The sequence below is a fragment of the Notolepis coatsorum genome (genome assembly GCF_963971535.1).
Source record: "Notolepis coatsorum genome assembly, chromosome: 5".
In the NCBI taxonomy this organism is placed as follows: Eukaryota; Metazoa; Chordata; class Actinopteri; order Aulopiformes; family Paralepididae; genus Notolepis; species Notolepis coatsorum.
Window position 1 is genome coordinate 9,268,552 of NC_140169.1, and position 24,707 is coordinate 9,293,258.

At 42.5% G+C, this 24,707-nt stretch overlaps 1 protein-coding gene across 1 annotated transcript in view; it reads left to right on the forward strand.

The window, feature by feature from the left end:
* Positions 1–24,707, forward strand: part of LOC311229258 (myosin light chain kinase, smooth muscle-like) — a gene marked incomplete at both ends in the record, with an annotated part of 244,583 nt that overhangs the window by 192,045 nt on the left and 27,831 nt on the right. Inside the window, 3 exon segments of the mRNA XM_084315325.1 lie at positions 5,236–5,271; positions 6,788–6,878; positions 16,940–17,143. Coding sequence (XP_084171451.1) covers positions 5,236–5,271; positions 6,788–6,878; positions 16,940–17,143 — 331 coding nt within the window.

The window sequence follows — 24,707 nt, forward strand, 5'->3', positions numbered from 1 at the left end:
AGCACAAAGGGAGGCCGAGCGGAGCCACCGGCCGACAAATACACCCCGCTGAAAGCCCCCCACAACCATCAGAACAAGGGAGGGCCGAGCCCCCCCGACCCCCCCTAATGGAGGGCACCCCCCCTATTAGAGGTTTCCCGGGAGGGCGACGGACCCGACCGTGCGAAGAGGCACTCAAGCAACTCAACGCACAGGGTGAGCAGACCGTGGCCTGACCCCACGACTACACACACGCACAACCCGCATGCCACCCGGGAACGAACGGAGGGAACAACCTCGTTACTGCCCCCAGAAACACGGGGTCAAGGGCAAACCCAACCCCGTGGCAAGGCCGTAGCAGCGGAGCGCGAAGGAAGGCCCAGACCCACCAAAGGGACTGGACCCCCTGGAACGGGGGCCCGGAGAAGTCCATGATGCCAGCATCAAGACCCCACCAGGTGGGCACTTAGTGGCCCCGCCCCCCACATCGCCAGCGTATTCGGACAAAGGCCCCTCAGCCGAGCGGGCCCTGTCCCCCCAATAGTACACCGCCTGGCACACTGACCCTGCAGAACAGGCAGTCAGCATGGCCGTAAGCACACAAAAAAGGTTAACCAACGGAAGCAGGCAGCGCACCGGGGAAAAACCAGGCAACAGGCTGTTAACCCGAGCCTGGAGACTGCGGACGAGACAGGCGCCAGAGGGGACAGCTGAACACAGCCGCCCCGGCGGAAGGGGCGCATGCTGGCGTTGTTGCATGACCAAGCCTCCATTTAAAAAAAAAAACCCACCCAGAGGGGTTGAGGCAGAGAAGGCTGACACGATTGGCAGACGTCATGAACGTGCAGGGGCACCCTCAACCGGTGAACCCGGGAGTTGACACTGCTCCAACACACCAGAGAACCAACCATCTAGTCGTTACCCTATGCGGTGGTTGGTCCCATAACCCCTCAGGAAAAAAAACTCCAAAACATACCTGCGGCACTACCGCAGTACCCGTGTTCCAGTTTCCAACAGGGTTATCCCGGGCCTACGGGTCAACGAAAACATTACTTCGGACCGGGCCCGGTGATACGGGGAGCACAGGGTCCCCCGAGGAGGTCAAAGACCACCCCAACAGGCCCCTCTTCGCCATGCGTAAGAGAAGAGCGCAAGAATGGAAAACCAGCCCCAACACCCCGTACTTGGTATTCCCAGGAGGTCACCCAACCAAGTACTAACCAAGACCAACCTGCGTGGCGGCCGAGATCCGACGAGATCGGGTACAGGTTGGCACGGCCGTAAGCCATTACGACAGTGTAGAATACAATGCACCCAACAAGGGTTCCATAGCGCTTAACCCTGTGACACCCGGACCGACCTAGCATTTTTCCCCCTGAAAAAAGCCCAAGTCCCTCAGGGTACCAGAACAGCAGATCAGCATCCCCGGCGGACAACGGGTTTAACTGATCCGGACCAGCGTGACCAGAACCAGTCCCGTGCCCTAACCACGCCGACATGCCAACTCCAGGAGAAGGGGCAGATATGCGTGTTGATCTCAAACATGAAAAGAAGGCGCCACTCAGACATTCGATGCGAACCGCGCCCGGTGGCCCACCCCCAGGGCGTGAGACCCTTCTACGTATGTTCAGATCCATTCCGTTATCATCCCCTGATATGAACGAGAACCCGTCGACAACCACACAGGTCGTCGGAAGAGGAAAAACCCCCATCCCAATTGCTTTATAAAAACACTGTTTTAACCCCAAGCAACCAAGGCGCGCCAGTCAGTTGCTTAATGTCCAGCAGAACATCCCGAGCTAGCACTATGTGTGCGTCGGGTATATCCACATCAATAATAGGCTATTTAGACCTTTTTATTGAATCCCCAAGGCGCCCAGGGGAACGACAAGAGGGGCAGGACGCAACCAACTCCAACCCTTTATAATAATAAAGAAGAAGCATCAACCGTATGAACCCAACTGCACAGCTGGGAGTAAAAAACTGTTTATATTTTTACATCCAGTCACTCCTTTAGTCAGAGAGTATAGACCGAACTTTCCCAGAAGCCTTCCCACATGAGTCGTAGTTATGAAAAAGACATGTCAACTGTGAGTCACGTGACCAACTGACTCAAGTTTACACATAAATCGAGCGTAGCAGACCCATAAGCCCTACGCTCTAACTCGACACCTTAACACCACAACCTTACGTAAAGATCTTAACTCACGGAAGCCATCGCCATAGCAACGTTGCTATGACGGGGGGAAACCCTGTACACGGCTCCTGTTTGTAATAGAAGTCGCGTCAGGACAACCCCCCCCCCCCCCCCCCCCCCCCCTCCCCCCCTCCCTGCCAAGACGTTCGAACGGCTCGGCCCTGACTGGCTCAGCAGAATGAGAAAAAATCTCCTAAACCAACCAAGTGGAAAGGAGGGGTTTATTCGACACCCCCCTCACAAAACCCTTTTTCCCTACACACAATAACAACTGTAGCATTTTGAAACCTTCGGTAGAATGCTAATGTATAGCGTAAGCTAATACAATGCCCGCTACCCACAAAATGTGAACAGGATTTATAACAAAACAAGTCGTGTGTGTGTGAATCCTACACCCGTTGTATATGTCGTACATAGCAAACGCTGACCGAGAGTAACGGCTAGGCCGTGGAACGTGTGTGTACGAGTATTACTGCAACTAACACAACAGCGTTGTGGAAACACATTTACTTTGTTTAAGCAATGGAAATACCACCAGGTTCTACCTGCATGTGGAGCGTCAGGCTAATAGAACCTCCTACGACTGAGTGTATGCTTGCAGACCTTGCTTAATCTCGTAACACAACATGACTCATCTCTCAATGTAATAGTGCAGATTCACATTTACGCAACCCCCATCATATGATTTGTTGAAGAAAACACACAGTTTGTTTGGCCAATAATATAGTTCCCCTTATATCAGGGAACTTTTTATTTTCATGGCACAAAAACACAATCATGAGGGGCCGGGGAGGGTGTAGAGGAGAGGGGACACAGAGGGAAAAGTCACTTCAGCGGCGTCTGCTACCTCGCGCCGCTCGAGTTTTGCCACCCCGAGGAGCCCCGGAGGGACGGTAGGTAACTGTCTGCTGGTCTCGACGTTCCCTACCGTCTCCTCCGGTCGTGGATGGGCCGGTGGCAGCAGAAGCGCCGTCTCTCCTCCTGGCCTTCTTGGAGGGGCCAGCAGCGGCGGCGGAGGCAGTGGTAGGCACGGCGGAGGGAGCTCGACGTCGTGGAAGCCTTCTGACTCCACCGGCAAGGACGGGAGGCGGAAAATGGGGTTGGAGAACGGATCTCTCCTCTGCCATCTCTCTGCACGTTGAGGTCATCAGCTGCAGGGCCTTCCCGAATAATCCAGCATCGGAGAGGCTGGCCGTCAGAAGAGGGGTTCTCTTCTTCTCCGGCACTCGAGTCTGCTCCAGCCAAAGGTGGCGCTGGGTCAGGGTGGCCAGGGCGCGCGCCTTCCCCGAGGCTATGGCCTGCACCTGGGTAAGATGCAGGACAGCTCCTACCGCCTGGGTGATCTGATCGCATTTTACCTCGGTCAGATCCCGCGCCGCCCGTCATTATCCCCGATACAAATCTAGCCCAGGTGGGCGATGTTAGAAGCCGCAGCCAGCGATTGTGTACCAGCGATAAATGACTGGTCACCCCAATATGCCAATCGCCTAGCCGATCTTCCATGGAGAACCGGCTTGCATAATGGTTCCCACACCATATCCGGACAGAGTAGAGCGGCCATCGGCCTATCAAGCCGTGGCACGCCCTCTCTCATACCTTTGACCAACCCCGACACCCGCGTAACTGGTACGTAGGCGGGGGTAAGTCCCATGATGTGAGACACCGCCTGACCCTGACGAACATAGGCCCCCATTGAGGGGAAAAATGGGTAGACAACGTCCACCCCTCTCACCGGGCGACGCTGCCAGAGATGACCTATGAGATCATCGGGGGCAGGAGCAGGCAATGGCTGCGGCAGCGGCACGCCGTTTGCAGCGGCAGCTACCGCCATGAGCTTGGGAAACAAAGCCTGCAGTTCCCCCTGCTGACTTTCCTCCACCAAACCCGCATCCCTCACATGCAGCAGGCTTCGACCATTGAGGAGCCACAGTCTGATGTGGCTGATAACAGGGCATCCTGCTGAAGAGGCCGAGGTGGTTCCTCGACATCCTCGAACAAGGCGCCCCAAGGAGACATTTCTCCCCCCCTCCGGTGTTTCCTGGATAGGAGGGATACTCGCCTCCACAGGACCTTCAAACAAGAATCCGTCCGACTCTTCCATGATATCCTCAGTTTCCATTGGACAAACAGAGCCCGACGCATCCTCGCTGGTCTCCAGCAATTCCCCAAACCCAGGCCGTTCGCGCCTGCATGCCACCATCTTGCGACGTGAACAGGCAGACGCGAAAGCTTGCGTCGCAAATCCTCCGGAACCAAAAGAACCGTCCGTTCAACAACGGACGATTCCCTGGAACCAGAGGAACCAGAGTCGAGATCATGCCATCGGCGGAGCGACGGCACCGACGTCTCGGCTCCTCGGAGAGGCAAACTATCCATCGGCTGCCTCCTGGGCTGGGTCGGCAACCACGAAAGTGGCAGCAGCCCCACACCAGAACGCACAACGGAGGCGGGAATGGAGAACCGCTGGTGAAGAGTGGGTCTACTCTCCGAAGTAGACATTATGACTTAGCTTTTTCCTTTGAACAGTTATGAGAGAAGAAAAAACTAAGCACAATGTAAACACGTCACAACTCTTTTCAACTAACAACACGTCAAGTGGGGATCTACCGAGGCACTTCCTTGTGGTGAAAGCGAGAAGGAGGAGAGCAGGTGACCACACACCTGCTTATGAAGGTAAGCTAACGAGGGGTGTGGTCAGACGAATACTGGGATTAAAGGTACATTGTGGAATTTTATTCAGAGAGAGAGAGAGAGAGAGAGAGAGAGAGAGAGGAGGAGAACTAGATGAGGATATACTGACATCTAGTGGTGGTGTTAACTAAATGCAGTTTTAGGATTAGCAAGAAGTGGAGAGTTACAAGGTTACACACAGCGCAACCATGTTTGTCTATGAAGATGTTGTTTATATTCTTTATATATTTGTATATTTAAGTTACAGTTAGCTGTTGAAAGTAAACTATTGTCAAAAAGAACACTTACACATACAGAAACAACAGAAAATATACTGATAACGTAGATGATTTATATTATTTAATTATATGTTTTATTTAATTTGACAGAGGAGCATGAAGAAGAGGTGGAGGAGGAGGATGAAGGTACAGTTTGATTTGTCTGCCGTTTGTTATTTAAACATGGAATAGTTATTAAGGTAAAGTTGTTTTTAACATGGTATAGTTATTAAGGTAAAGTTGTTTTTAACATGGTATAGTTATTAAGGTAAAGTTGTTTTTAACATGGTATAGTTATTAAAGTATAGCTATTTAAACAAGGTATAGTTATGAAGGTATCGTTAAGGTATAGTTATGAAGGTATAGTTATTTAAACAAGGTATAGTTGTGAAGGTATAGTTATTTAAATAGTTAACAGCTCAGATGAAGGTATAGTTATTTAAATAGGGAACAGCTCAGATGAAGGTATAGTTATTTAAATGGTGAACAACTCAGATGAAGGTATAGTTATTTAAATGGTGAACAGCTCAGATGAAGGTATAGTTATTTAAATGGTGAACAGCTCAGATGAAGGTATAGTTATTTAAATGGTGAACAGCTCAGATGAAAGTATAGTTATTTAAATGGTGAACAGCTCAGATGAAGGTATAGTTATTTAAATAGTGAACAGCTCAGATTAAGGTATAGTTATTTAAATGGTGAACAGCTCAGATTAAGGTATAGTTATTTAAATGGTGAACAGCTCAGATGAAGGTATAGTTATTTAAATAGTGAACAGCTCAGATGAAGGTATAGTTATTTAAATGGTTGACAGCTCAGATGAAGATATAGTTATTTAAATGGTTGACAGCTCAGATGAAAGTATAGTTATTTAAATGGTGAACAGCTCAGATGAAGGTATAGTTATTTAAATAGTGAACAGCTCAGATTAAGGTATAGTTATTTAAATGGTGAACAGCTCAGATTAAGGTATAGTTATTTAAATGGTGAACAGCTCAGATGAAGGTATAGTTATTTAAATAGTGAACAGCTCAGATGGAGGTATAGTTATTTAAATGGTTGAAAGCTCAGATGAAGGTATAGTTATTTAAATGTTGAACAGCTCAGATGAAGGTATAGTTATTTAAATGGTGAACAGCTCAGATGAAGGTATAGTTATTTAAATGGTTGACAGCTCAGATGAAGGTATAGTTATTTAAATGGTGAACAGCTCAGATGAAGGTATAGTTATTTAAATGGTTGACAGCTCAGATGAAGGTATAGTTATTTAAATGGTGAACAGCTCAGATGAAGGTATAGTTATTTAAATGGTGAACAGCTCAGATGAAGGTATAGTTATTTAAATGGTTGACAGCTCAGATGAAGGTATAGTTATTTAAATTGTTGACAGCTCAGATGAAGATATAGTTATTTAAATGGTGAACAGCTCAGATGAAGGTATAGTTATTTAAATGGTGAACAGCTCAGATGAAGGTATAGTTATTTAAATGGTGAACAGCTCAGATGAAGGTATAGTTATTTAAATGGTTGACAGCTCAGATGAAGGTATAGTTATTTAAATGGTTGACAGCTCAGATGAAGGTATAGTTATTTAAATGGTGAACAGCTCAGATGAAGGTATAGTTATTTAAATGGTGAACAGCTCCTCTGTCTGCTGTTTCAGACGCAGATAAGGAGCCAGATTACAGAGATGTCACGATCAAAAACGATATCAAAGTCAAAGATCTTTATGACGTGGAAGAGAGGCTGGGCACGTAAGTACACACACACACACACACACACACACACACACACACACACATATATGACCGCGACCAGCGATTGTGACCACATGTCTCCATCGTCATTTTGTTGCTTTGTAATCTGTAATTGTTACAGATTGTGAAGGTAGTACTGAATGTAAGTTTTCAAATGATGTGTCATACGTTGAAATCTGAAAATGTTTGAAGAGGACGTGCTCATTTTAATCTTGTTAAAAACTCTTTGTTTCTTAGTGAAGTCGAGTGGAGATAGCGGCTCTCGAAAATAGTCTAGAATTGATCACCTCTGCAGGTCTGTACGGGCCGTGAACCCCCTACGACCCGCACAGCCACGCCTTCACTTGAATAGCATTAACATAATCTGTCAGTAAGTGCTGACAGAGTGCAATGACTTGTGAAAATACTAGTGCTGTCAGGCGATTAAAAAAATGTATCTAATTAATTACAGGATTTGTAATGAATTAATCTAATTAAATCGCATTTTTATTGCATAACCATTTTAGGCCTGATATTCTATATTCTATAATCATATTTCAAATGACATGTGTCCGGATGGCAGAATTCAGTACTGTATCTACAAAACCTTCTGTTTAATCATCTTCCATCTATTAATTTGCTTAGATTTTTCAGGTCTGGTCAATTTGAGCATGGTGTTATTCACAGTCAATGATCAAAAAAAAATTATATATATCCTCATTTGGTTCATTACAATTTACTCAAGCCTAGTAACAGACACAGTATTTGTGAGGTTTTTGTTCATTGCTCACTTACTCGCTCTGTTCCTTTAAGCCTACTTGCTCTGTTTCCATTAGTTTTCTGTTAATCATTTCATTCCCCTATTCACACGCTTCTTCCCATAGACGTCGTTGATTGGTGCTCCCCCAACCACACGCTTGTCAATCACATCCCTCAGCTGTCACTGCTTGTCAATTAAGCTTTCCCTGATTATTTATACCCCGTTTCCCCATTCAAGTTTTGTTGGATCGTTTTGATATTTCAGTTGCATTCGCCGTTCCTGCCTTGCCTGCTGTTTTTTCCCTGTGCTTTGCCTCCAGGATATTCAAGAAGCATTCCTCTTGGACACCCTTTTCCCGTGGCGACGCGCTCGCTCCGTTCGTTTCCAACGCTCTTTACGCACAGCGCCTGGGTGAGTTTTTATGACTGTCTTTGATCCTATTCCGTTTTTCGTGTGTTTATATAACACTGAAGATTTCCTGCTTTTTATCAGACAGTCACTCACCCAGCGTTTAGCCCTTTTTGGATTGTTTCATTGGGATAATATTTTGGCCTAACATCGCCCACTGTGTGTTTACACACCGAAGATATTATCACTTGGATTTGTATTTTGGGACTTCGCTCACAGTGTTTATTTTGCACCGAAGATTTCTATCACGTGGGATTGTGTTTGGAACGTTACTCACAGTGTGTATATACACAGAAGATTCAGTCACTTGGATAACTCTGTTTTTGGGTACAAGTCACCTCTCCTGTTCACCTGCTCTGTTCCAACTGCACTCTGAGCTAACTCGCTCCCTCTCTCCCTCTCGGTCCCGCAACCACCTCGGAGATTCTGCCGAGAGAAGTCTGCAGAGCGGCTCTGACGTCATCGTCTGCTTCCCCAGACTACCATCCCGGGAGAAGCTGCAGAGCAGCAACATTCATCCTAGCTTGTATTCCAGTCTTTGTTTGAACTCTACCAAGTCTATGCTGTTTATTTAGTGTAAATAAACAAGCCCTTGTTTTTGGCAACTCTGAATCCTACTCTCTTGTGTCGTTGCGTTTGGGGTCGGTGTCAAACCCTAACAGTATTTCTGACACTGGGAATACATTCCCTGAGATCCTAGATGTCCCTAGAATCAGATACCAAGAACATGCAAATGGACAGTGACGGCCGGTGTGAACTACATTTGGGTGGGCGCGGGGGGGGGGGGGGGGGGGGGCAAGCGGACAGCTGACCAAGTGGACAGCTGACTCGACATAACGTTACCAACGTTAAGTCGAGTTAATTCATACTACACTAGTACACGTATGATCAATGCAATAATGAACACATATATATATCTTGTCATTTTAAACAAGTTACCATTCATTCATTCATCCATTATGCGTCACCCGCTGCTAAATTAACAACAACAGAGAGAGAGCGAGAGAGAGAGAGCGAGAGAGAGAGAGCGAGAGAGAGAGCGAGAGAGCGAGAGAGAGAGAGCGAGAGAGAGCGAGAGAGCGAGAGAGAGAGAGAGAGAGAGAGAGAGAGAGAGATAGACCGCATTAACTCACTGTTTAGTTGAAACGTGGTCCAGGAGGGCTTGATAAAGTGTATATGTCCACTGTTGTCCCACAGTCCCAGACTGTTGATGTGTATCCACTGTCCAGTGCTAACAAGTAGCTTCTTGTTGTTAGCACAACACAACAGTACTGTGATGAGCTGTGTCTTACTGCCTTTGCCCATTTCTGCGTCGAACAGCCTGCAAACTACCTGGCGTTCTATCGCCATGCTCTAAGACAAACTCTAACCTTAACCAACTTCGAAAGAGTGCCTAAGCTTAACCGTCGAAATAACTTGCCGTCACGCTCTAAGACAAACTCTAACCTTAACCAACTTCGAAGAGTAACTAAGCCTAACCAGAAACTGGCGTCGGACAATCAGAGAGCGTCTCCGAGAAATGCGGCTACGGAAAGTACTGGCGTCGGCCAATCAGAGAGCGTCTCCGAGAAATGCGGCTACGGAAAGTACTGGCGTCGGCCAATCAGAGAGTGTCTCCGAGAAATGCGGCTACGGAAAGTATAGACGCTGCTTGCTTAGATGATAATAAATCGCTTGAAAACGCGCCCGGCTTCCATCATAATACATCATATTTCAACGCACAGCGCGTTACGCACTGATTGGCTGCGACGGATACAGCGATGAAACCAGTGCACGCCCACTGTAAGCGCTATTGCGTCTAGCCCGAGAGAAATGCGGCTACGGCTAGCCCGAGAGAAATGCAGCTACGGAAAGTATTCTCTATCAGACAGTCACTTCCTGTTAATGAAAACAATTATTTATATTTGATATATTAACGTTATATTGTGCATTGGAAACACAAACATACTTAAAATGAGTAAATATTATTCATTTTAAACATGTTTATTTTATTTATAGGGCTAAAAAAAATAAAAAATCTTCTTCTTCTTCTTTTAACCAGGGAGGGCGGCGCTCTAGCGCCCACTATCGGCCGGCCCCACTGAAATGGACCATATTAAAAAAAAAGTCTGTAAATGTGTATTTTACGTTCTTATGGAATGAATGAGATACATTTAATTTTAATTAATTTTATTTAAATTTTGAGTTAATTTTCATAACGCGATAATTTGCTGTGTAATTAATTAATCTAATTAACGCGATAAACTGACAGCCCTAGAAAATACATGTTATAATATATAATACTTCATACAATGAGATAAAGAACTCACAACGTAAGGTGATACACAATAAATCACAAAAATGCAGTTATCACAGCAAACAAAGTTGCTTGCAGTTAGTATATCCATAGGATGAATAAGTATAAATATATTGCACTTAGTGGATAGAGTATGAAATTCAGTTATTATCACAGTAGAAATGAAGTTGCTGTCAGTCAGTGTATCAATAAAGTCATATAAATCTATTGCAATATTCAGAGTCAGTCATTTTAGAGGAAACATTTCAAGCTATAAGCTATAGTATTACCACGGTCCGGTCATTGGACCTCATGCACCAACATTCTCATACGTTTCCTCGTAAGTTTCCTCGTAGGGAGTTTGTTCGCCGTCGGTTGTCGTGTCGCAGTGAAAGTGTTAACCCTCTGTCACTGTGTATTGTCGCAGTGAAAGGGTTAACCGTTTTGGTGGTGCGGCAGTGAAAGGGTTAAATGCGGTAACAGTAACGTTGGGCTGTACCACACAAGCACTCGCCATACCTTGGCAAATAAAAATGTAAAAAGAAAAAAAAAAAAAATGTATTACAATTTTTTATGTTGATTTAGAATTCGAATGTCAACATTATGAACGAAGCTTCGAACTATTCGGTACAGCCCTAGCATGTTTTGATATTGTCAATTATCTCACTTTTACTAGGTGACTTTTACTGTGACTAACTGAAATATGCCAAAAAAAAAGGAAAATGGACATAGGGACGTTTTTTAATCAAAGGGCAGCAGAGACAAGTGATACAGGGACACAGGTAAGGCCTGGCTTAGTGATTATAACAGTGCAGTTCAGCATTCAGTAACCCATACTTTTTGTGAATGTGTTTTTGATACTACATTCTGTTGAACACACACCTCAAAACCGTACCTAAGGAAAATTGGCTCAATTGCAAGAAAAGTAATAGACAGTTATGATATTACATTCTGCATAATTCGTATGCAAAATATTGTGGTTCCCTGCTTTAGTCTGTTGACACATTTCTATACTAAAAATGCTTGTGTAGTCCTGTGTCATACCTAAATGTCATATAACTGAATTGTATAGAAACAACTCACCAAAAGTGACTATTGCACAACTGATTTGACAAAAAAATTCCACCAAGGGGGGGAAACAGCTGGTTCTATAGGGTAAGGTTGGTGTTAATTCATGTTCATCTTTGAGGTTCTATAGGGTAAGTTTGGTGTTAATTCATGTTCATCTTTGAGGTTCTATAGGGTAAGTTTGGTGTTAATTCATGTTAATATTTGAGGTTCTATAGGGTAAGGTTGGTGTTAATTCATGTTCATCTTTGAGGTTCTATAGGGTAAGGTTGGTGTTCTATTTCATTATGGCTTCCGCTCAGCATCATTCTGCACGCACTTCACTTCGTGCACGAGCACTGAATAAAAAATTCCACAATGTACCTTTACATCCCAACATTCGTCTGGCCACACCCCTATCCGCTTACCTTCATAAGCAGGTGTGTGGTCACCTACTCGCCTCCTTCTTCACTTTCACCACAAGGAAGTGCCTTCGGTAGATCCCACACTTGACGAGGTTGTTAGTAGAAGAAAGTTGGAAAACAAAAGAACGGGAAGATACGTTGACATCATATCTTTATTTTCTCTCTCACTATTTTCGAGAAAATACGGCGATATTGTCTTCGTCACTGGAGTGTCTGGAAGATGATGATCATTTTTGACCTCCATCTGCTTTTTCGTATTAGGGGCTTGTGCCGCTGATGTACTCCCCGACTGCAGTCCTCCTTGCTGTGGCTGGATGGGGTTGCCCTCCGGTCATACAGCTGGACTGTAGGAAGCACCGGCTGTTGTGAGAAATCGGGTTTGCTTCCGGGTGGGGTGAGTATTGTTTTGCTTGCTTGCTCTGGTTGTCTGTTATGCTATGGGGGTTAGCTGACAATTTTACGAACGCCGACTCCGGGCTGGGGTCCTCTGCTCAGCTTCTTAAGCGGCGGACGGAGGATCTTGGTCTGACGCCCATGATGGTCATCCTAGTGGGCCACGACCAAGACCTGGGAAAAACCCTGGATTCTCTGGACGAGCGGATGCTTCTCTGTCCCGTGCAGGCCCCATCTTTCACATAAAAGTGGAAGTACACCCTAACGAGGAAAAGTGGGCATAGGATCTTCTTTATCGGGAGTTCCATGCTCAAAGTCGGCTGCAGCCCGGATGGGAATTGTGCTGGCTCCGCTGTATGTCTAAGTAAATCACCGTTGAAAACTGTGTTTGACATTTCTTTTTCTCTTCCCTCTTAGGATGGGGAGGGACTTGGACAGCGGCCTGTCTGAAGTGTGGCTTGTTATGTCGTTGTGTACAGTTCAGGTGATAGCTGCTTAGCTGGCGTGCTAGTTGTGGCCTACTGTGTTAGCCAGTCAGCTGTTAGCTGCGGCGCTAGCTCGTTGTGTTCACCAGGCTAGTGAACGTTAGCTTGTTTCTATCAGTCGGACGGCTGTTAGCTTAATGCTACACGGTTGAAACGTTACTGTGACTTTAACATGCCTTAAAACACTCTGACTACGACGTCATCTTTGACAGAGGATGTTAGTCGACCCTACACCCGGGTGCCAGTGCCAGCGAGGACTTCGTCAACATGGAGAACGGCGGCTGGGTGGCGTTGCGGACATACCCTCGTCACCGGCGCAGGAGATGCTGGGTTCAACTCGGTGTCCCATTAACCAGTGTTGCGGTTCTCTCGGCCTGCGTTCTGGGTGAAGGTAGGAGTCCTCCGGACTTTAAACACTTCTTCTTTTCTTCCCTTTTAAATGTTTTATAATAACGATGTTTCCAAAACATGTGTTGCTGCAATACATTGAGGATATGACGCGTGTTGTGTGTGAATTGTCTTGTCATTGGTATAGCTTCTCTCTGTAGTAAATCGGCGTTGTTTTTTACGCGTGTAAAAATGAACTGGTTTGGTTGTGATGAGAACATGTGTGTTCATGTAACGTTGTACCGTGGGTGAACTCACAACTAAGAGGGTTAATTAAACCTGTAAAGCTATGCTTAGTGACATGTGATTGAGGAATGAATCTTTTTCTCAGCCTGTGATGACAATGAACAGTATGTTCACACATTAACAGAGGTGTCTGTTCGCCTTGGTCGTATCAAGGGTAAGATAGGAGGGGTGACCCCCCGGTTTCCCTGGGGCTTCCCCCCCTCCTCTCAGACATGTTTGGTTACAATATATTGTGTCACTGTGTTTGTGGGGATACGATGTAACCCTCAGCTTAATTGCTGGGGTTGTGCTTTCCGCTTGAGAAACTATTTCTTCCTAAAGAAAAGGTTGTTTGGTCACTTATCATGTGTGCTTAGCAAGGCCTGTGGCCAATACATAATCGAGGACTTCTGTCTTCTCTTGTTATGAAAAACGGCGTTCCTCTGTAGTAGGAGTGTACTGTGCCATTTTTTGTTGTGATGAAGGGTTGTGTGTGTCTTGTGATCTACAACTGGGTTAGGTTTGGCCCACAGAAGCACATGTGTAAGTCTGGACCGGGGCTCTTAAAGGGGCCCTCTCTGTTCTGTGTTTTCCTTAGTAAAACTCAGGTAGCAGGTTATCACATGGGCTATGTGAGGCTGTTCAATGCTTCATGTAGCAGGCTATGACTGTGTCATGCTCTACTTGTCATTACATCGTATCATGGGTGAGGGGTCGTAAAGGGGTGAACTGGTAATCCTTTCCTCCCCTTTTCTGATTGGTCAGGGGTTAAAACCTCCTGTCCTTCAAGGTTCCTGTCACGTTGCTGTGCGGCACGTTACAGGGTAAGAGGGGGGGGGGGGGTTTCCTGGTCCCACGCCCTGGAAGATTGGGCGTATGCACCGCGGAAATCCCCCCGCCATAGAGTACGTCACTGAGCTCGTCTCTAGTGGTAAGACTTCCGTGGGTTGTTCAGGTCCATGTTATGGATCTGTTTCAGGGAGTTGTCAGAGCTCCTCCTCACGAAGCTCCTCCTCAGAGAGAAGTGCCTTCTGTGAGTTCGGACTCTCCTTCCCAGTGAGGGAGCCTCCTCAGAGTTCAGAGCCTCCTCCTCAGATTGTCAAGGTGAGTAGAACTTCAAAAAAGGAGTTCTGCTCTATTGTGTGTGTATTCGATTCAATTCGATTATTGAGTGTGTATTGGTTCAGTGCCTCCTCCTCGGAGAGCCCTAACCCAAGTGTTACATAGCTCAATGTTGCAATATATTCTTTTCAATCTATACAGCTTGCGTGGGAAGTCTCTCTGGGGATTTCCGTCTCCTCCCTGTGGCGAGGGTGGTGGGATGTAAAAATGTAAAAAAAAAATACCCTCAGCTGCGTCACGTGGGATTTATGTCAGTCTGTGTTTCTTTCTTTTTTAAATAAAAAGAGGAAGGAACATGAAGAACGACGGCTCCGTGTCGTTCTCCCAGGCGACTTGGAGGAACAATGTCTGGTGTCTTGCTAGACTATCCATTGATGTGTTTGGGTCTCGACGCGTACATAGTGCTGGCTCGGGGTGTTTCTGTTAAGAATCACGCAGGGGGCTAAGTGCGCCTTGGTTGCTTGTTATTAAAACAGCGTTTTTATAGGGCAACTGGGATGGAGTTTTGTCTCTTCCGAGCGCCAGTTTACTAGGTTGTCTCGATGAATTCTCGTTCATATCTGGGGGATGTTAACGGAATAGATCAGAACATAGGTAGAGGGGTCTCACGCCCTTGGGGTGGGCCACTGAGCACGGTACACATGGGACCGTCTGGGTGGCGCCCTCTTTTCATGTTTTAGATCGACACGCATACCTACCCCCTCTTCTGGAGTGGGCATGTCGGCGTGGTTAGGGCACGGGACTGGTTCTGGTCGCGCTGGTTCAGGTCAGTTAACCCGTTGTCCGCCAGGGATGCAGATCTGCTGTTCTGGTACCCTGAGGGACTTGTGCTTTTTTCGGGGGGGAAAATGCCGGCTCGCTCCGGGTGTCACAGGGTTAGGCGTTATGGAGACCCTTTGTTGGGTACACGTTGTACCTGGCACTATCCTAAGGGACTGGTTCTCCTTTCTTTCGCTCCTCTCTCACGCATGGCGAAGAGGGGGCTGTTGGGGTGGTCTTCTGGACCTCCTCTGGTAACCCTGTGTGCTTCCCGAGCCGCCGGGCCCGGTCCGAAGTAATGTTTAGTTGAAACCGTAGGCCTGGGATAACCCTTTTTGAAAACTGAAACACTTGTACTGCGGTATAGCCAGTGTATACCCGCAGGAGTTTTTTCTTGAGGGGTTATAGGAACAACCACCGTCTGTGTACCGAGAGGGTGGTTGATTCCCTGGTGTGTTGGAGCAGAGTCAACTCCCGGGTTACCCGGTTGAGTGTGCCCCTGCACGTTCATGACGTCTGCCAATCGTGTCAGCCTTCTCTGCCTCGACCCCTCTGGGTGGGTTTTTTTTGATGGAGGCTTTGTCATGGTGCTTAACAACGCCAGCATGCGCCCCATTTTCACATTTTCAAGTGAAAATGTTTTCACTTGACCCCTTTGGCGCCTGTCTCGTCCGCAGTGCTCCAGGCTCAGGTCTACAGCCTGTTGCCTGGTTTCCCCGGTGCGCTGCCTGCTTCCGTTGGTTAACCTTTTTTGAGTGCTTTACGGCCATGCTGACTGCCTGTGTTGCAGGGTCAGTGTGCCAGGCGGTGTACTATTGGGGGGAAAGGGCCCGCTCTTGGAGGGGCCCTATCCGAATACGCTGGCGATGTGGGGGGCGGTGTCACTAAGTGACCGCCTGGTGGGGTCTTGATGCCTGGCGTCATTGACCTCTCCGGGCCCCCTTTTTCAAGGGGATCCAGTCCCTTCAGTGGGTCTGGGTCTTCCTTCGTGCTCCGCTGCTACGGCCTTGCCACGGGGTTGAGTTTGCTCTTGACCCCGTGATTTTGGGGGCAGTAACGAGGGTTGTTCCTTCCGTTCGTTCCCTGGTGGCATGCGGGTTGTGCGTGTGCGTAGTCGTGGGGTCAAGCCACGATCTGCTCACCCTGTGCGTTGAGTTGCTTGAGTTCCTCTTCGCACGGTCGGGTCCGTCGCCCTCCCGGGAAACCTCCAATAGGGGGGGTCGGGGGGGCTCGGCCCTCCCTGTTCTGATGGTTGTGGGGGGCCTTCAGCGGGGTGTATTTGTCGGCCGGTGGCTCCCGCTCGGCCTCCCTTGTGCATGAGTGACGCCGAGCGGAGCCACTATGAATACAGAACGTTAGGTTATAACTATAACCAAGTTCTGTTAATAGTGGTGACGCTCGGCGTCCGACGCCGCTGCAGCCCTTGATCTCACCTTGTGGTGAAAGCTTGGGAAGGAGGAGAGCAGGTGACCACACACCTGCTTATGAAGGTAAGCTAACGAGGGGTGTGGTCAGACGAATACTGGGATAAAGGTACATTGTGGAATTTTATTCAGTGCGTGTGCACATATGCGAGGATAGTGCATGAGTGACGCCGAGCGTCACCACTATTAACAGAACTTGGTTATAGTTATAACCTAACGTTAATCTTTGAGGTTCTATAGGGTAAGTTTGGTGTTAATTCATGTTCATCTTTGAGGTTCTATAGGGTAAGTTTGGTGTTAATTCATGTTCATCTTTGAGGTTCTAGGGGTAAGTTTGGTGTTAATTCATGTTCCTCTCTGTGGTTCCAGGGGTAAGTTCGGCCAGGTGTTCAAGCTGGTGGAGAAGGCCACTAAGAAGGTGTGGGCGGGGAAGTTCATCAAGGCCTTCTCTGTGAAGGAGAAGGAGAACGTCCGCCAGGAGATCATGATAATGAACAGCCTGCACCACCCCAAGCTGGTCCAGTGTGTCGACGCCTTCGAGGCCAAGTCTGACATCGTCATGGTGCTTGAAATGTAAAGACATGGGTTCTTTAGTTGAACTTTCCTACTAATACGTTTATAACACATAAATACATGTTGTTAAGGGTGTTATAGATAACATGTTACGTCATCATGAAGGAAAATGCATCCACAGAGGTTTTAGAAAGGTGTAGAATAAAAGTATTGCCCCCCCCCCCCCCCCCCCCCCAAAATAATCTATTAATTTATTTATTTATCATTTAAAAATATTTTGTCGGGTCCAAAACTAATGTTGTTGTTTACATGTTGCGTGCATGTATCCCCTCCCTACTTCCCATTTCCCCACGTGGAATGCACCTGATTGGATAAATGACATGCTGGTGGTAGTCTAGTAGTGTGACGTCTAGTGGCTGAATGTTATCTATAGCACCTTTAATTACACCTAATGTGTTTTCATACTCTGTTATAAAGTGTGTATTCAGCAGAGAGTGAGGATGATATTCAAAAAAAGAATTGCGTGGCTATGGCTACATGAGTAGAGCTCCGGACTCATGATCTGAAGATCACCGGTTCGAGCCCGGGTCAAGGCCGTTGTCAGAAAGTGGTGTCATTGTCCAGCAGGGGGCACTCTGTCCTCTGGACCTGTCAGTAACAATGCCCCTGTTACGGTGATAGGGACACCGTACAGCTGCGAGTGCCGTCCTTCGGATGAGACGCTAAACCGAGGTCCTGAATTCGGTCGTTAAAGAACCCAGGACGCTTATCGTAAAGAGTAGGGGGTTCCCCGACGTTCCTGGCCAAATTCCCAATCAGGTCTCTGACATCAAGGCCACCTAATCATCCCTTCCCCTTAATTGGCTGATATCAATCCCTGTCTCCTGAGCCGTTCAGCCATTGTGTAGTGTGATGTGTGCCGGGTGCCAGTGTATGGCAGCCATTGAGCCTGCGTAGCCCAAGGTTGGGTGCTACCAGTGGTGGTGAAGGAGGCAATTTCCACCCTACATTGAAAAGCGCTTTGAGTCTGAGAAAATATATATAAACATAACACTTTTTTAAATTAATTTTTTATTCGTTTTTGGTCACTTTTATAAGTCGCTCATAAACATAAACTGTGTAATAAAACATTTATAACCTATGACCATTATAAAGTAACATTTATAACCACTATAAAGTAACACATTGAATCATTTATAACCAATAACCATTATAAAGTAACATACTAAAACATTTATAACCAATAACCATTATAAAGTAACATACTGAAACATTTATAACCAATAACCATTATAAAGTAACATTCTAAAATATTTATAACCAACTTAAGGAACATATTGAAAGTTGTTTTTATCCAGGAAAGGAAAGAGACAACAACATGAATAATGATATATTATAAGGTATCTCTATCATGATTTACTTAATAATAATACATTATATAAGACATCTCTATCAGGATTTATTTAATAATAATAATAATAATAATAATAATAATAATAATAATAATAATAATAATAATAATAATAATAATAATAATAATAATAATAATAATAATAATAATAATAATAATAATAATAATAATAATAATAATACATGACATAAGACATCTCTATCAGGATGTATTTAATAATAATAATAATAATAATAATAATAATAATAATAATAATAATAATAATAATAATAATAATAATAATAATAATAATAATAATAATAATAATAATAATAATAATAATAATAATAATACATGACATAACATCTCTATCAGGATGTATTTAATAATAATAATAATAATAATAATAATAATAATAATAATAATAATAATAATAATAATAATAATAATAATAATAATAATAATAATAATAATACATGACATAAGACATCTCTATCAGGATTTATTTAATAATAATAATAATAATAATAATAATAATAATAATAATAATAATAATAATAATAATAATAATAATAATAATAATAATAATAATAATAATAATAATAATAATAATAATAATAACTAGACAATTCCGCGCGGGGGAAATTGTGAAAGTGTGGGTGACGCCTGTGCACCGCCGGCCAACGGGGGAGAGGGTCTCTCGCGAGTCTCTATGACAAACGGTTCAAAGGATACAAAAAGGGGGCGCGGCCTAAGGATCGGGGGAGTGGTCAACATAGACCAATCAAAGAGGATATCCCTACTGAGTGCAATGACACAACCCGCAACACTATTACACTATTACACTATTACACAATATTACACTATTACACACTATTACACACTATTACACACTATTACACTATTACACACTATTACACTATTACACTATTACACACTATTACACTATTACACTATTACACACTATTACACTATTACACTATTACACACTATTACACTATTACACACTATTACACTATTACACTATTACACACTATTACACTATTACACACTATTACACACTATTACAAACTATTACACTATTACACACTATTACACACTATTACACTATTACACTATTACACACTATTACACACTATTACACTATTACACACTATTACACTATTACACTATTACACACTATTAAACTATTACACTATTACACACTATTACACTATTACACACTATTACACTATTACACTATTACACACTATTACACACTATTACACTATTACACTATTACACACTATTACACACTATTACACTATTACACTATTACACACTATTACACTATTACACACTATTACACTATTACACTATTACACACTATTACACTATTACACACTATTACACTATTACACTATTACACACTATTACACTATTACACTATTACACACTATTACACTATTACACACTATTACACTATTACACTATTACACACTATTACACTATTACACACTATTACACTATTACACTATTACACACTATTACACTATTACACTATTACACACTATTACACTATTACACACTATTACACTATTACACTATTACACTATTACACACTATTACACTATTACACACTATTACACTATTACACACTATTACACTATTACACTATTACACACTATTACACTATTACACACTATTACACTATTACACTATTACACACTATTACACTATTACACACTATTACACTATTACACTATTACACACTATTACACTATTACACACTATTACACTATTACACACTATTACACTATTACACTATTACACACCATTACACTATTACACACTATTACACTATTACACTATTACACACTATTACACTATTACACTATTACACACTATTACACTATTACACACTATTACACTATTACACTATTACACACTATTACACACTATTACACTATTACACACTATTACACTATTACACTATTACACACTATTACACTATTACACACTATTACACACTATTACACTATTACACTATTACACACTATTACACTATTACACACTATTGCACTATTACACACTATTACACTATTACACACTATTACACTATTACACACTATTACACTATTACACTATTACACACTATTACACTATTACACACTATTACACTATTACACTATTACACACTATTACACTATTACACTATTACACACTATTACACTATTACACACTATTACACTATTACACTATTACACACTATTACACACTATTACACTATTACACACTATTACACTATTACACACTATTACACTATTACACTATTACACACTATTACACTATTACACTATTACACACTATTACACTATTACAATATTACACACTATTACACTATTACACACTATTACACTATTACACTATTACACACTATTACACTATTACACACTATTACACTATTACACACTATTACACTATTACACTATTACACACTATTACACTATTACACACTATTACACTATTACACTATTACACACTATTACACTATTACACTATTACACACTATTACACTATTACACTATTACACACTATTACACTATTACACTATTACACACTATTACACACTATTACACTATTACACACTATTACACTATTACACTATTACACACTATTACACTATTACACACTATTACACACTATTACACTATTACACTATTACACACTATTACACTATTACACACTATTGCACTATTACACACTATTACACTATTACACACTATTACACTATTACACACTATTACACTATTACACTATTACACACTATTACACTATTACACACTATTACACACTATTACACTATTACACTATTACACACTATTACACTATTACACTATTACACACTATTACACTATTAGACACTATTACACTATTACACACTATTACACTATTACACTATTACACACTATTACACACTATTACACTATTACACACTATTACACTATTATACACTATTACACTATTACACAATATTACACTATTACACACTATTACACTATTACACACTATTACACTATTACACACTATTACACTATTACACTATTACACACTATTACACTATTACACTATTACACTACTACACGCTATTACACTATTACACTATTACACTATTACACACTATTACACTATTACACACTATTACACTATTACACACTATTACACTATTACACACTATTACACTATTACACTATTACACTATTACACACTATTACACACTATTACACTATTACACACTATTACACTATTACACTATTACACACTATTACACTATTACACACTATTACAATATTACACACTATTACACTATTACACTATTACACACTATTACACTATTACACACTATTACACTATTACACACTATTACACACTATTATACTATTACACACTATTACACTATTACACACTATTTCACTATTACACTATTACACTATTACACACTATTACACTATTACACACTATTACACACTATTACACTATTACACACTATTACACACTATTACACTATTACACACTATTACACTATTACACACTATTACACTATTACACACTATTACACACTATTACACTATTACACTATTACACACTATTACACTATTACACTATTACACACTATTACACTATTACACACTATTACACACTATTACACTATTACACACTATTACACTATTACACACTATTACACACTATTACACTATTACACTATTACACTATTACACTATTACACACTATTACACTATTACACTATTACACACTATTACACTATTACACACTATTACACTATTACACACTATTACACTATTACACTATTACACACTATTACACTATTACACACTATTACACTATTACACTATTACACACTATTACACTATTACACTATTACACACTATTACACACTATTACACACTATTACACTATTACACTATTACACACTATTACACTATTACACACTATTACACTATTACACTATTACACACTATTACACTATTACACTATTACACACTATTACACTATTACACACTATTACACTATTACACACTATTACACATTATTACACTATTACACTATTACACTATTAATCACTATTACACTATTACACACTATTACACACTATTACACACTATTACACTATTACACACTATTACACTATTACACACTATTACACTATTACACACTATTACACACTATTACACTATTACACACTACACACTATTACACTATTACACTATTACACACTATTACACTATTACACACTATTACACTATTACACTATTACACTATTACACACTATTACACTATTACACACTATTACACTATTACACTATTACACACTATTACACTATTACACACTATTACACTATTACACACTATTACACTATTACACTATTACACACTATTACACTATTACACACTATTACACTATTACACACTATTACACTATTACACACTATTACACTATTACACACTATTACACACTATTACACTATTACACACTATTACACTATTACACACTATTACACTATTACACTATTACACACTATTACACACTATTACACACTATTACACTATTACACTATTACACTATTACACACTATTACACTATTACACACTATTACACTATTACACACTATTACACTATTACACACTATTACACTATTACACTATTACACACTATTACACTATTACACACTATTACACTATTACACACTATTACACTATTACACACTATTACACTATTACACACTATTACACACTATTACACTATTACACTATTACACACTATTACACTATTACACACTATTATACACTATTACACTATTACACACTATTACACTATTACACACTATTACACTATTACACAATATTACACTATTACACACTATTACACTATTACACACTATTACACTATTACACACTATTACACTATTACACTATTACACACTATTACACTATTACACCGAGTACAATGGCACAATCCGCAAGTCTCTACGACAAACGGTTCAAGAGATACACTGAGGGGGTGTGGCCTAAGGGGGCGTGGTCTAATGATCGGGGGAGTGGTCAACATCGACCAATGAAAGGTGGTCAACATCGACCAATGGCACAATCCGCAAGTCTCTACGACAAACGGTTCAAGAGATACACTGAGGGGGTGTGGCCTAAGGGGGCGTGGTCTAAGGATCGGGGGAGTGGTCAACATCGACCAATGAAAGGTGGTCAACATGGACCAATGAAAAATGAAAGAGGATATCCCTACTGAGTACAATGACACAACCCACAAGACAGAGGGCGCTGTCAGCAATTCAGTAGTGCAACACAGTGATGGCCAATGATGGGTTAAGTGGATGATGTCATTGGCAGCTCAGCCACGAGCCACACAGCTGAACCAATCATGAGTGAGCCATGAGCCACACAGGTGAAGCAATCACTATGACTTGCATATTTTCTATCTAATGCATTTCTATGGAGGCAGATGCATGACTGCATTGTCACGTTGATTAAAAGAAAACTATAAGAGATGAAGCGTTGTGACGCGCACATGAGCACTACAACGAGTAGGCGAAGGGTTGTGCGCGATATTGTGACATTCGTGCGATATTGTGGCACTCCTTCGGCGATCGGAACAGAAGGCTAAAAAATAGTGTGAAAAATGTGATTTCTAGAGTGCGATTGCATGGCGGTCAATGGGGAGGAGAACCTTCAAACAAATGGTCGTCAGTTGAGATAGAAATGTCCAATTCCATTTATTTTTCTTTTGTGAGCGGGTTGACAGCCGTGTCATCGTTTTGATGTGTTTGTTTTATTTCTACGTCCAAAATTGAGATCACACTCGCAATTCACCCAAGGTAGGGGGAAAAAGATTATTTCAGCTGCTACACTCTAAAATGCAATGCATTCCCAATGGGACCGAAATTTTACCGTTTAAAGTCGATTCGTAGCCAGACGGTGCGGTGAAACTTTTACGGGTTCGAGACCGGTGTTGCCATAGGCAAGCCGCTCGTTTTGATACCTTTCACGTGTATGGGGCGCGAACGCTTACGTGTTGCAAAGTGTTTGCAAAATCGGTGGAATAAAGAAAGAATAAATAAAAAGAGTATGGATATGTAAGATTATTTCAGCTGCTACACTCTAAAATGCAATGCATTCCCAATGGGACCGAAATTTTACCGTTTAAAGTCGATTCGTAGCCAGACG